Source organism: Gavia stellata, chromosome 1, assembly GCF_030936135.1.
Source record: "Gavia stellata isolate bGavSte3 chromosome 1, bGavSte3.hap2, whole genome shotgun sequence".
In the NCBI taxonomy this organism is placed as follows: Eukaryota; Metazoa; Chordata; class Aves; order Gaviiformes; family Gaviidae; genus Gavia; species Gavia stellata.
The window spans coordinates 538,747-553,896 of record NC_082594.1 but is presented as its reverse complement, the minus strand read 5'-3'; the positions used below and the strand labels follow the sequence as shown (position 1 = coordinate 553,896).

The window sequence follows — 15,150 nt, the reverse complement described above, 5'->3', positions numbered from 1 at the left end:
TCTTTCAGGTAATTGTAGAGAACAATGAGGTCTCCCCTCAGCCTCCTCTTCTGCAGATGGAACAACTCCAGTTCCCTCAGCCGCTCCTCATCAGACTTGTGCTCCAGACCCCTCACCAGCTTCGTCGCCCTTCTCTGGACACGCTCCAGCACCTCAATGTCCTTCTTGGAGTGAGGGGCCCAAAACTGAACACAGTATTTGAGGTGCGGCCTCACCAGAGCTGAGTACAGAGGCATGATCACCTCCCTACTCCTGCTGGCCACACTCTTTCTGATACAGGCCAGGATGGCGTTGGCCTTCTTGGCCACCTGGGCACACTGCTGGCTCATCTTCAGCCGGCTGTCAACCAACACCCCCAGGTCCTTTTCTGCCGGGGAGCTTTCCAGCCACTCGTCCCCACACCTGTAGCGTTGCATGGGGTTGTTGTGACCCAAGCGCAGGACCCGGCACTTGGCCTTGTTGAACCTCATACAGTTGGCCTCGGCCCATCGATCCAGCCTGTCCAGATCCCTCTGCAGAGCCTTCCCACCCTCCAGCAGATCAACACTCCCGCCCAAATGGTGTCATCTGCAAATGATAAACAATAACAAACCTCTGCCAGGACTGTTCGGATGAGTGTCACGAGGGCTCAGTGTATTCAGCCATAAGGCTGGCGGTGAGGTTTAACAACCAGGTAGGAGCAGGCAGCTGTCTTACTTAAAAGTAATGCTTGTAAATTAATTGTTCTTTGGCACTGGGGCCACCCAGCACCTGGCGGTGCAGGATCATGCCAAGAAACCCTTTAACCTCTAAAATGAGGCAGCAACATCATGCAGACTCGTGAGCCCCTGCCTGGGAGTTGCCGAAGCGCCGGTCGGCTCAGGGCAGCAGCATGCCAGGGGCCGTGATAACAATTTACTGGTGTCCACCGTGGGTAGTGCCCCAGCACAGTCTGGTTTATGACTACAGAAGTATCTTTTAGGTCCAGTGGCTGTATTTACTATAGACACCTCACGCGAGAATGGGCAAACCCATTAGCTCTCCTGTGTCTTGGTTTGGCAGCCACAGAAATAAGAGTTAATAGCAATTTCCACCTCACAGCTGAGGTGGCAAAGATAAACTTAGTATCATGAGACATCTAGATACAACAGGCTTCTGGGCCATCTGAGAGGGTATCCACTAATGTGTCTGTGTTTGGCTTTGTAATATTTGTTTTTATTGTGCAATATATTATGATTTTAATTAAACATTTAGTGTCTGGTCACAGGGGGATAGCTAGAGCTTCACCTCTGTTATTCCCTCGGAAAGATGTTGCAGTAATTTATTATTATTTACATTAGAGATCCATTCTCACAATAAAAATTCTGTGTATTGCCAGCATGCTACAGCATTGCCAGCCATAAATCACAGGGAGCTATAAACGTGTCACCCAATAAACTATCAGGAGAAAATCATGCCTGCTGGGAGAGCATCATAAATGGAAAAGATCATTTACTTCACACACTATTTTCACTGGTACGCCTCACGCTGTTTACGCACAAGGAGCTTGGGCTCTGCGTGGCTCCTGGTTGATTGGACGGTGTCGGTCTGTGGGGCGCGTTATAAGCGCTGCCCTCCCAACGCCGGGACGCAGATGCGGGTTCTTCCTCTGCATCACAACGGGGTTGTGCTGCTTGTGCAGGTTGTGAAGTCCCCCAGCCCCCACCGCTGCACTTGGTAAGTACCCTGGGCAATTAGCAGCCTCTCCACCACTGCGCTCCTCTTTTACTAGTATGGTGGCTGTGGTTTATGGGGCTGGACACCAACATGGGTGGGGAGGTGCATCTCCAAAGCGCTGCTCAGGGGGGTCCACGCCACTCCACAGGACCCGCTGGGTTGGATATGCAGGAGGAAACGGGCAGCTGTAATTTCAGGCAGTGCTGGCACCACGGTACTACTGGGGAAGATCTAGCCATCGCAGTGCCGCTTGCCGTTTGCCGTGGGCTTTGTGCAAGAGTCAGCCTGGTTCAGCTGGTGGGAATGGCACGTTCCTGCCCTTGCCTGTAAAGTCAACAGAAATTCGGGTCTGTGGGTGCTGTGTCCCCAGAGTCCCTTTGCTAATCCTCCTCCCTTCGCTGAGCGTCTGACCCCTCGCTTGTCTGCTTGAGTTGGCAGTGATGCAGTTGTGAAAATAGCAAAGTCTCCTCTTGGGAAAAAAAGCAGATCTCTTCGTCCCATCCTTCCCAAGCCCCTGCTCTTGCCTACACCAAGAAGAAACCCTTAAAGCACCAGTACTTTGCTTCAGTTACTGGTGAAAATTGAAGTCAGAGACAAGCAAGAAATCAGGAGGTGGCTTCTGAGGGCTAGGGAAGGAGGGATGGCACCGTGTCCTCCATGAGGCACCTGCATTCGTGCCTGACCCCTTCCCCTGGTCAGTCTGGAGTAGCTCCTGGGGAGCAGAAATGCCTTGGGCACTGAGCAGGTGGACAGTTTTCTCTTTTTCTCTCTGTGGTAGGATGCCTTTCTAGGCTAGCAGCAAACACTGCCCAGGTGCTGCCATTAAACTTTAAACTGATATCCTCCACTAACTGGAGGTTTGTTTTCTCCTTGGGGCTTGGCTGCCGTGTGAAAGGTGTAATTGCTGTCCCACGATAGTCAACTGGGACGTGTAACATATATATGTGTGCTATATGATATATATACACATATTAACGTACATAAACATAAATAAGCATGCATGCTTGTTCACATATTTTATATATTATATGTATTTTATATATTTATATATATTATTTACAAACACATCTGTATATATACACACACACATAAAACATGAAGGGGAAAAAAATGGCTTGGAGTGGGGTCCGTATCTGTAACGTGTAGGAGCACATAACAAAACCAGAGTAGCTCAGGCGAAGCAGAGCTAATAAAGCCCATTTCTAAATAAACTGTGTATAGCGTGGTAGGAGTTGCCGGTGTCTAACAAAGTCAGGTTTGCATGAAGGTTTTCTTGTAGGAGGAGCATCCTTTACAGACCCCAGAAAATTCTCACCAGTCCTTTCTTTCCCACTGTGCTCTAACAGCCTCTCCTCTTTATCTACCTCCATATTCCTGGAAATCTCTTGAATTTCACTGTCTTTGAGAGTTCTGGATATCTGCCAGATGCTGCTGTAAGGGAGACAGTCAGACAGACAAAAAGGCATGCACGTAGTCCTTTTTTTTTAGTTTTTTTAACCCAGCCTCCAGATAAGACTGAATTGCAGGAGTCTGCAGATTAATTCTTGCTGCTCCCATGCTGTTGGATTGGCAGAAAGGGACAGCTCTTACCTTTGGGGAGCTCCAAGCACCACTTAGGACCAGAGGTACCTCCGGACAGTTTCCTTTTGCCAATGTCGACCACTGTCGACGTGTTAGGGAAAGTGCTGGCTGTCCATCCACGTCTGTGCCGTCTCACGCGCTGGCGAGGGTCTCCTGAAGAAGCTCCGTGACTTGTCCCTTCAGCAACTGACACGGCGGGGCTATGTACTGCCCAAGGCAATTGCTGACACTAACGTGTAACTTTGCAATGAAGATAAAGTGGCCCTGCCTGGAGGAAGTGAAATGAATTTGGGTCTTCCCCAGTTCCCATCAGTTACGTGTTGCTTTTGCCCTGGAGCGGGAACATGTTTATCCTTGCTAAGCTCTGGGATTTATTGCCACATTAGACTCTCAAGCAGGCTGAGAGTCTAATGGAGCAAAATCATATTAGGAACATAATAAATACATCGTGGAAGATATGTGTGTTTATTCAAAAATGAGCTGTGATATAGTAAACCCTCTTGCTTATAATTCAGGCACTCTTTGACCTGCTTGTTTTGTATCCTACAGAAGGTGCATTAAGACTGAAGCCACAAATATTTATTTTCCTTTAATTAGCTCTTGTTTTGCACATTCACTGCTTTCCCCATCCGCCCAGCCAGTCATTCTGTCACAGAAGGCACAGAGAGGGCTCGGGGACCCGGTCAGCCTCTCCGGCATCCCTGCTAGGGTACATTGTCACGTGCAGTGTAGGAACCTGGATTGTGCTGAGAGGACTGAAACCTATGGTAAGATCACAGGCTTATAGGTTCATTGGATAATTCGGGTTGGAGCGACTTCAGAAGACCTCTAGTCCAATGTCCTGCTCAACGCAGGGCCACCTATGAGGTCAGACAAGGCTGCTCGTGGCGTTACCCAGTTGGATCTTGAAAACTTCTAAGGATGGAGGTGCACAACCTCTCTGGGCAACCTGCTCCGATGCTTGACGGTCCTCATGGGGAAACATTTCTTATTATATCCAGTCTAAACCTCCCTTGTTTCAACTTATACCTGTTGTCTCTCATCCTCCCGCCATGCACTGCTGTGAAGAGCCTGGCTTGGCCTTCTTGATTGATAGCCTCCCTGTAGGTAGGGGAAGGTTGCTGTTGGGTCCCTGCAAAACCTTCTCTTCTCCAGGCTGAACAAGCCGCTCTCCTTGGTCTGTTACCTGGGGGGCATTGCTCCAACCCCCATCCATCTCAGTGGCCTTCTGCTGAACTCACTAGACATCTGCTAGGTTTCTGTAAAGGTCTCACTCACCTCATACTCTTGATCCCTGTGTAGAAATCCCACCATATCCCCTCTGTGTTCCTCCCCTCTGATTCGGACCCAGAGACTTTCCGTGGACACCTCCCCAGTGCTTCTGAACCTACAACTTCTTGTGCTTTGGCTTGTGTTTGCCTGTTATTAATAAAAGTCATGGGCACCACACAAATAGGGCTTTGCTCATTTACTTGAGCAACAACTTGGATGTGAGAGCCGCTGAAAATCCACCTTACCCTGGTGTCCATCTTCTGTGCTGAGAGCATTAGCATCTAAGTGCCTGATTCTCGGTTATATTTTCTCATTTGTTTTCAATGTTGATTTCTTAACTGAGAAGTCAGAGTTAAACTTCCACCATTTTCATGTTCTTCTACCTCCAGTTAGCATCAAAAAGAAGCCAGCTGCTTAGCAGCTTAGTCTTGGTTGGGATGACCTTAGAAAAAGCACTTGCTCACTCAATAGAGTATCTCAACCTGTGGAATTTGGGGAAAACTGCAGAACAGTAGCACTCACCAGGAAGGTTTTTACTTTCATTTTAAGAAAAAAAATAATTTCTTTTTTAAGAAAAAATGTGCATCCTTTTCCTGAATTTTATAGTTTAATGGATAACCAAAAGTGTAGTCATATGTGACACTATGGTAATTGTAACAGTGTCCTAAACAGCATGGGGGCACCTGCATAGGTTGGTCGGGAGGTGGAGGGATGTGATGCTTGTCATTACCCAGTTCTATATTCAGTGGAGAGTCCAACTACGTGGAGTTTCTGTTGTTGATTTGTTTTAGGTATAGGTTATGTGAGAGCTGAGCTGGGATGGAGCACGACTCACATACCACATGGGAATTCAATGGCTCCTTCTATCAGCCTTCAGCTTTCCTCATGATGGGCATCCCAGGCCTGGAAGCCCTTCACCTCTGGATCTCCATCCCTTTCTGTGCGCTGTACCTTATTGCTCTCTTGGGAAACTGCATGATCCTCTTCATCATAAAGAAGACCCAAAGTCTTCACGAACCAATGTACTACTTCCTCTCCATGTTGGCACTCACTGACCTGGGCTTGGTTCTATGTACGCTGCCTACTACTCTGGGCATTTTTTGGTTTAATATGCGAAGGATTGGGTTTGATGCTTGCCTCACTCAGATGTACTTCATCCACATACTGTCCTTCATCGAATCCTCTGTGCTCCTGGCAATGGCATTTGACCGCTATATTGCCATCTCCCATCCATTGAGACACCCATCCATACTGACCAAGATGACTGTCATAAAAATAGGTCTGGCAATCATATTGAGAGGTATGGTCTCCCTCCTTCCCATACCCTTCTTGCTCAAGAGACTAACCTATTGTGGGAAGACCGAGCTTTCTCATTCTTTTTGCTTCCATCCTGATATCATGAACCTAGCATGTGCAGATATAAAAGTCAATGTCTTCTACGGTATGATTATTCTCTTATCAACTGTGGGGATGGACTTCATCTTCATTGTGCTGTCTTACATCCTGATCATTAAAACTGTTATTGGCCTTGCAACCAAGGAGGAGTGTCTCAAGGCTTTGAATACATGTGTCTCCCACATTTGTGCTGTTCTAGTGTTCTTCATCCCAATGATCGGACTGTCCATGATCCATCGCTTTGGAAAGAATGTTCCTCCTCTGGTTAACACTTTGGTGGCTTACACCTACCTTATAATTCCCCCCGCTCTGAACCCCATTATCTACAGCATAAAATCCAGCCACATCCGTGAGGCTTTGCTCAGGGCACTGCGGAGGAAGACTGAATCTGACTGGTAGCTTCTTCCACCAGTTCTGCCAGAAAGTGCTAGTGGACTGGTTTGTTGGTCAGAGCTAGTAGACTGCCTTCTTGGTGCTCCATCCACAGCGGTCACTGCCAGATGAAAGAACTGTAGATCCACTTGGATGCTGTTCCTCAACCCAGAGCTGTGATCTTCCATGTCTTGTCCTAGCATGATGCTTTCATCCCTTCCAGCAGTCTCCTAACACCCCAAGCATTAATGCCAGTGATGTATAGAGATGGAAACCCCAATTAGAGGGAAACAATTACAGAAAAATGGGCTGCCTTACATTTTCTTTTCAAGTCACGTCATGGGGTGGATCAAGGAACCTCTATGACGCATGTTATGCAAACTCTAGTAGCCAGATAATAGCAGGTAAGCTTCACTCAAACTCCTTTGCATGGGCTCATCGGTCTCTCACCACATGTTACAGCATAGCTAACCCACGCAGCCAGCTCAAGAGGACAGGGCTTGGGCCAAGAGTTTGGAGCCACTCTGAATATCCCAGTCATTAGTCCTTCAACTGGAAACATCCCGCAAGATGGAGCTCAGCTCCAGAGGCTGAGCACAGAGCATTTTCTGAAGATTAGGTCCTGTTAAGTGGGCCCGCAGCACCCTCAGTCCTCCTAAATAAAAGGCTCAGCCTTCATCTTTGTCTGTGTTTCTAAAGTGCCATACGCATCTACAGTGATGGAAACAGTGCTGTTTTTGCATCTTTTTGATGTCATTGAGTTTTACCATTTGCCAAGCCTAATGTTCCAGCCATTGTTTTGCATTGAATGTAACGTTTGTGTGCAGTATCTTCAATAAAAGACATCTATTAATTGTAAAAGCTTAAAAGACTTGATTAAGCCATTTTTTCTGTTTATATGATACAGAGATATTAGGTTGGAGTTGCTTAAAATCTTCAGGATTTGCTGTAGATGAGCATAGGACTGTATGGATTAGGTATGCATCAGGATAGTGCCAGTCTGGACCATGTTGGAGAACAGGAAGAAACGGTCAGTGTTCACCTTGGACGGGTGAAGCAGCAGCAGGTATTGGGGCAGGATTACACACCAGAACTGGCCTGTTTCTGCCTGCTGCTAAGCACTTCACACTTCAGACTAACCCTGGATTAATGTCTTTTTCTATTCTGCTCTACACATAACCATACCTAGAATAAAGAAAGAGAAGAAGAATGAGGGAACATCTCTGTAAAAAAATGGAAAAAGAGAAGGGAAGATTCCCAAGGGGAGGATCCCCAGGTCACTATTTGTTTTGCATCATGCTAGTCATTTTGCTGAGGATCCCAGTGGCCCTTGCAGGCCGACCACCGCCAGAACCTCTGCCTGAATGTTGGTGTAGCAGGTCTCAGGGTGCAGGTCCCGTTTGCGTTGAGAGAGCACTTATCGGGAGAACTCTTCGCCCCAAATACCTAAGGTCCAGCCTGGCGCTTGTAGCCAGCTATTGTCAGAGGAAAGATTAACATAAGGGAACAAACACAACTGCAGCAGAAAAGCCTAGAAAAGAGCTTTGCTGGAGAGACGCTCAGCTTGCAAGATCCTTGCACAGCACTGCTCGCATTTTGAAAACTTCCAGAGTTTCTCCCTGGACATCTGTGTTTCCTGGCTGCAGTCATTCTCTGAAACAGCAAAAGCCCAAGGAGCCTGTGCCACAGCAAGCAAATGTTTGAGGGGGACAGCCAGGGAGGAAATGTGTGGGAGATTGATTAGCACATTTATTAGCACAGCTGGAGACCACGGCTTGCAGTGCATTCGGTGCATCTCCATCACCCAGTTCAGCAGAGCTTCATCTTGCCTCCCCGTTTGCTTCCCAACCTGTGTAGCCGGAGTGTACCAAGCAGACGTTCAAGATTTGGGAACCTCCATATAAGGTACTGTCTTTTGGGAACATATGTTCAAAAACCTTTGTGGCTGCCTCTGGGAATGGGAAACTTAGTTGTGGTTTAACATCTGTGTGTGAGAAAAAAGAGATAGATGAACCACTTAAAGCTGCTAATTCCTATTCTGTGATGCCCTGAGCTCTCTGCTTTGTACCATGGGTTCACTTACAGTACTTGCCGATGGATTTATTTCTATGAGGTGCAGGAAGAGCACTGTGACACATATCAGAGGGATCTGGAGAGGAGAGGAGAGGAGAGGAGAGGAGAGGAGAGGAGAGGAGAGGAGAGGAGAGGAGAGGAGAGGAGAGGAGAGGAGAGGAGAGGAGAGGAGAGGAGAGGAGGAAGGGAAGGGGGGAAGGGAGAGGGAGAGAGAAGGAGAAGGGGAAGGGGAAAGAAGGAGAAGGAGAAGGAGAAGGAGAAGGAGAAGGAGAAGGAGAAGGAGAAGGAGAAGGAGAAGGAGAAGGAGAAGGAGAAGGAGAAGGAGAAGGAGAAGGAGAAGGAGAAGGAGAAGGAGAAGGAGAAGGAGAAGGAGAAGGAGAAGGAAGGAAAGGAAGGCCATTCCTGCTACCTCCATTTGGTTCCCACTGGCAGCTCCTCCCATCCCGACCCCTCTCTGCGCCCTGCACTGTGCATCTCCTCTGCCCTGGGAAACTCTCCCGTTACCCTCATTCATGTGGAGCCATGCTGCAGTCCCTGCTGTGCTCCATGGCTTTGCCCACACTATAATTAAAAGGGGAATAAGGACAGTTCCCTATCCTGGAGACACCTGGTGCTTCTTGGCCACGTCCATGTCTATCCTTTCTTCCTTTCTTAACGAGGATGGCTTTACTCCACATCCCAGTGGACATTAGTCCCTGGCTGGTGCTACCCCCTCATCCCTGCTGGGGCAGTGCCTGGGGCAGGGCTAGCTGGCAGCAGCCAGGGATGTCCCTGGAGGCAAGGAACAGGTTAACGGTGTAGATGACGGTGGCATGAGGCTCGAGCTGTGTCTTGCTCACTTTAGTACAGGCATAGTTTGTATGACTCCACATACACCAAGTGTCTGCTCAGAGCAACTGACTTAGCCACGACCTGGGCATATTTACAAAATAGCAGCAGAGCTACAAGCAGATACAGCTTTTCTGTTTACAAGTGATGCCATCAGAAAAAACAAAAACAAACCATATTTGATCAAACCATCAATTAACATGAAATTTTAATTTTGGTTCAAAAATGCTTTGAATTTGAGTGATGCCTTGTGTTTTTAATTTTTCTCTTCTCTTGTTCCTCTGAAGTAATAGTTTGGCTTGATGTAAACTCTTTTTTCTGGTGAGATCATATGGAAAAATGGCTAGATATTCAAAATGGCTCAGAGGGCTTTTGAGGAGGTATACATATTCCCCTCTCACTGCCACACTGCAGGAGGGAGCAGTGGAAAGATGGATTCAGATGGTGAAGACTGTCCCATTGCCTTCTCCATCCTGGGAAGTTGGTCTCAGACCAGTTTTGGCTCCATGGGACAAGTCTGGTCAATGTTTATGGGCATTGACTGAGATCAGCTGCTGTGGCTGCTGCTAGTGGTCCTCTGGCTTGGGTGGGTTTACTGTCTGAATGTCCTTACCTCTTGTTCAATGCAGTTACTAGGGCTTGCTGGTGGGACGATCACGCTAGGAAAATAAATCTGCAGTTACTGGTGTTTTTAAAGACACAGACCCAGTTTTCATCTCTACAGAAAGTAAGGTCTTTACAGCACCTGGTCTTCATCCCACTAGCAATCCAAAATCGTTAGTCTTCCGAAAAATGTTGGTGCATTTATCGATGCCAAAGAACTAAAGATGAACCGAAACATCCAGAGATTATTTACTTTGTGTGTCTGTCTCTCACAGTCATATTCTCTCAAAAGAAATGAATAGGATAGCAGATACTTTACAGTGATACTCATACTGTAATTACACTTCAGTGGCTGGCAGGTAAGTTGGCTCAGATACTTGTTGGCAATCACTGAAGCGCTTTGTTCATTCAGCTTGCATCTTAATGTAAGTGGTTGGCTGAAAATTTCATCACTAGAATAGCTTTTAGGCAACTTGACAGTAACAGTCCACCTACGCTGTTTGTAAATTGTGTATAAAAAGCTAGCGTATGAGTCTTATTTATTACAGATTCAAGATGGAAAAACCTCAGGGAAATAAATCATCATTGCTATTTTAGGATAAGGGCTTCACCACAGATGTGCAGTAAAATAAAAGGCATTTTCACAACCAAATGTTACTTTTAAAATAGCTGTATTAATAGCCTGCAGAGCTTGCCATAACATTTTGCATCTTTGTTTTACATGGATAGGGCATGAAAGAAATAATAATCAGAAAGCTCAGCAACGTTGCAGATAGCAGTTATGTGCTTGACCTCATGCTGTCCACACAGGGCAGGGGAGACAGTGGGTTTATTCCACTGCAGGTACAGCCAGCTGCTGACTTGCTGCCTGATCCATCGGGGCAGATGGATGAAGTCCCATGCCACCCAGGTGGACGAGCTAATCCCCCTCTTCTCTTCGGTCAGAGCTCGGGGCTGCGAGTCAGGCTGGGTCTGCACCCCTGTCCCAAGCCCTCCCATGCCAGGCTGGGCTGTGCAGTGATGGGGCTCTGACACTGCCGTTGCATCAGCCTTTGATGCTCCATTCCAACACTTTTTAAATCCCAATATTTTTAAAATCTGATCCCTGAGAATAGAAAGGTACCTAAAGCCAAGTCTTTTGCATATCTTCCTGGCCATTCTCCTTGGATCACAGCACTCCTGGAAAGTTTACAGATACCGAATAAGGAGAATAATTAGATTTTTTTTCTCTACAGATATTCTGATATTTCCATATGTGCTTTCAGGCAGAAAGGATGAAATTCCAATTTGTGTGTACAAACAAATAAATATGCATGTCTCACTGTGTGTGTCTGCAGTACTTGGGAGCAGTGGACCGTGGGAGGCAGCACAGCTAGTTTCACAGAGTACATTTCTGACAGGACAGCACGGCACATATGGAGACACTCAAGCAGAACTGAAGTTTAACAGGAAGCACTAAAAATCTGTTTTCTTTCTTTTTTTTTTTTTAATTTTGCCCTTTAAAAATAAAAGAAAACAAGTTCAGCTGTTGGGTTTATGGTTTAAAATGTTGATTTTATAGCGTTCTGCATTTGAAAGAAATCAAGCAATTCCTGTTCGAATTCAAATGCCACCATTTTGTGGTTGCATATGTTATTGTAGAAAGATGTAATGGGCTAAAGAAATAAGAGAGGAGCTCTCTGTATCAGTATGGCAACTATAAGATTCCCTTGCATTTCACAGGCACAGCCCCATGGGATTCAGAGTCATGGGAAAGGATTTATAAAGCTGCTGTTTCTCTTTCCCTTGCAGCAGGGGATGTGCCACAGCATAGCATGACCACTCTTCACCCCACGTGCCATGCCCTTCCTCAACAGCTCTGACCTCAGCCCATCCTCCTTCATCTTGGCCAGCATCCCGGGGCTGGAGGCTGCCCATTTCTGGATGGCGATCCTTCTGTGCTCCATGTACATCTTGGCAGTCACAGGCAACTCCGTGGTGCTGTTCATCGTGAAGACGGAGCCCAGCCTGCACGCTCCCATGTACTTCTTTCTCTGCATGCTGGCTGCCATCGACCTGGCCTTGTCCACGTCCACGGTGCCACGCGCCCTCTCCTTCTACTGGTTCAACACCAGGGAGATCAGCTTTGGCGCTTGCCTTGTCCAGATGTTCCTCATCCACACCCTCTCAGCCATCGAGTCCACTGTCCTCCTGGCCATGGCCGTGGACCGGTACGTGGCCATCTGCCACCCACTGAGACACGCTGCCATCCTCACCAACGCTGCGACAGCAAAAATAGGGCTGATAGCCATGGCCAGGGGAGTTCTCTTCTTCCTGCCTTTGCCTTTGCTCCTCCTGCCCCTTCCCTTCTGCCGCTCCCGGGTGCTGTCACACTCCTTCTGCCTGCACCAGGACGTGATGAACCTGGCCTGCGCCAACACCACCCCCAGCATGGTGTATGGCCTCACCGCCATCCTACTGGTCATGGGGCTGGACGCCATCCTCATCTGCCTCTCCTACCTCCTGATCCTCAAGGCTGTCTTGAGGCTGGCGTCATGGAAGGAGAGGCTCAAGGTGTTCAGCACCTGCATTGCCCATATCTGCGTGGTCCTGGCCTTCTACGTGCCTCTGATTGGGCTGTCCGTGGTGCACAGGTTTGGGAAGGACCTGGCTCCACTGGTCCATATCACCATGGGGAACATCTACATCCTGGTGCCCACTGTGCTCAACCCCATCATCTACGGGGTGAGGACCAAACAGATACAGAGGAGGATCCTGAATTTAATTCATATATACAATGACAGAACTGCCCATTGACCTGTGCTCAGCCGCTGTCTCCTGTATCCTCACAGCAGCTCATCTTGTTTTACACTTAGAGTCTTTAGTGCAGGACTGTCCTTTGTTTGTATGGCACCTAGCAGATGGTGGGAGACTCTGAGGTGCTACCACAAGGCAAAAAGTAAATAGCAATTGTAAACTCCTTCCGAGAGTGTTTTCCCTCACCAAACTTGGAGAGAATCTACCACAATGATCTAAATCCAACCCTGATTCAGGAGGTAGCACAATGGGAAGGAAAAGTGGCTCAGCAAACTAATAAAGATGTCTTGACATTGCACTTCTTTGTTCCCATCTCACCCGTAACAGTGGCAGAGCTGAGTAAATGCTACAGTGTTTTTTGAATGATTTAGTTAATTCATGGTTTCCAGTCATGGCACATTCACTTTCCAAAAGATTTTTTAGCAAAATTTTTGCCAGAAACTTTGGCTGCAGCAACAATCTCTAAGTAAAATAATTACAGCAAGTGACATTACAGATGCAGAAATGCACTTCAGAAGAAGTCCTCCACCTCTGAGGTTTTGTTCTGACCTATTGTGTGTTCAGTCAAGACAGCTCAGCCTCCTTGTAGCAGATGATCTGGAAAAATTTCAGACCCAGAGTTATAGGTAGCAATTGTAAAAGTAATTGCAATTAATAATTATATTCAATAAAATGGCAATGTATCAAGAGAAAAAATAAGCAAGTTATAAATGTTAGTGATACTTCCAAGCTGAAGAAAGTGGTGTTTCCAAGTCAAAGGTGTTCAATACCTTTGACTTCACAGATGCTTGGAATGCCTAAGAAGTTATGAATGAAGTTCAAGATCTTCAGATTTCAAGCTTTTGTTATACTTTCTAGGTATTCCTCATGAAACAGAGTACCTAACAGCCTTTCTTCTCTTCCTCTCTGAGGTTCAACAAGGCCAAGTGCCGGGTCCTGCGCTTGGGTCACAGCAACCCCATGCAATGCTACAGGCTTGGGGACGAGTGGCTGGAAAGCTCCCCTGCAGAAAAGGACCTCGAGGTGTTGGTTGACAGCCAGCTGAATGTGAGCCAGCAGTGTGCCCAGGTGGCCAAGAAGGCCAATGGCATCCTGGCCTGTATCAGAAATAGTGTGGCCAGCAGGAGCAGGGAGGGGATCGTGCCCCTGTACTCGGCGCTGGTGAGGCCGCACCTCGAATGCTGTGTTCAGTTTTGGGCCCCTCCCTACAAGAAGGACATTGAGGTGCTGGAGCGTGTCCAGAGAAGGGCGACGAAGCTGGTGAGGGATCTGGAGCACAAGTCTGATGAGGAGCGGCTGAGGGAGCTGGGGTTGTTCCATCTGCAGAAGAGGAGGCTGAGGGGAGACCTCATTGTTCTCTACAATTACCTGAAAGGGGGTTGCAGAGAGGTGGGTGCTGGCCTCTTCTCCCAAGTGACGAGTGACAGGACAAGAGGAAATGGCCTCAAGTTGTGCCAGGGGAGGTTTAGATTGGATATTAGGAAAAAATTTTTCATGAGAGAGTGGTGAGACACTGGAATAAACTGCCCTGGGAAGTGGTAGAGTCACCATCCCTGGAGGTGTTCAAGGAACGTGTGGACGAGGCATTGCGGGACATGGTTTAATAGGCATGGTGGTGTTTGTTGGTTGGTGGTTGGACTTGATGATCTTACAGGTCTTTTCCAACCTTAGTGATTCTGTGATTTTGTGATTTATATCCAGTTTGAACCTCTCATTTGAACTTAACGCTTGTTTTCTCTCATTCTCCTGCCATGCCACATTGTGAGGATCTTGGCTCCATCTTCTTGATAAGGGTAGAGGAACGCTGGTCTTCTGCTGTTGGGTCTTCCCAAAACCTCTTCTTTTCCAGGCTGAATAAGCCCATTTTCCTAAACCTTTCCTTATGGAGCGTTGCTCCAATCACAGCCACCCTGGGAGCCATCAGCTGAACTCACTCCACTTTGTTGATGCCTTTTTTAATAACCCTTTGGAGGCATGGCAGATCACTCTCTGGAAAGGTCATCCCAGAGCCCAAAACAACTAATATCAGGAGGAACTGCTAGAGGAGAAAAGAGAAAAATAAAATTTATAGAGCGTGTAAATCTGCACTGATTCACATCATGCAAGTGGAAGTATGCTTCATGGTCTAAGATTTGTAGGGAGAAGTTTCATTTAGTGTTAGGACAGTTGCTCAGGGTTTTATCCAGTTGGGTCCTAAAAACCTTCAAGGATGAAGGCAACACAATGCCTTTGGGCAACCTTCCTTTGCTCGACATGTGCTCCTGTTGCCCCCTTACACACTGGCGTAATATAAGCAAGTTTAGCTTTGAAAAAGAAATAAATTATTTGAGAAAAACAGGGAAATATGTGGAAAGCAGGCAATGAACAATGAGTTCCATCAGGGAGGATAGAAGACAGGTCTAAGTGCCGCACTCAGGGGCTCTTGCATCTTGTCCATAACTTGTAGGTGTGCTAAAAGAGATATCTTACCAAAAACACATGCTGTCTTGCATCAGGGCCTTCAAATGACAGCAATATTTGGTGGAGTTTGGTGCA

At 47.2% G+C, this 15,150-nt stretch overlaps 2 protein-coding genes and 1 pseudogene across 2 annotated transcripts; 2 read left to right on the top strand and 1 right to left on the bottom strand.

The window, feature by feature from the left end:
* Positions 1-15,150, bottom strand: part of LOC104255891 (olfactory receptor 51E2-like) — a 51,085-nt pseudogene that overhangs the window by 22,831 nt on the left and 13,104 nt on the right.
* Positions 5,368-6,342, top strand: LOC104264992 (olfactory receptor 51G2). The gene has a single exon (XM_009822302.2). The coding sequence runs from the start codon at positions 5,368-5,370 to the stop codon at positions 6,340-6,342; it is 975 nt and encodes a 324-aa protein (XP_009820604.2).
* Positions 11,659-12,615, top strand: LOC132317650 (olfactory receptor 51E2-like). The gene has a single exon (XM_059822340.1). It carries the CDS (start codon positions 11,659-11,661, stop codon positions 12,613-12,615), a length of 957 nt encoding a protein of 318 aa, XP_059678323.1.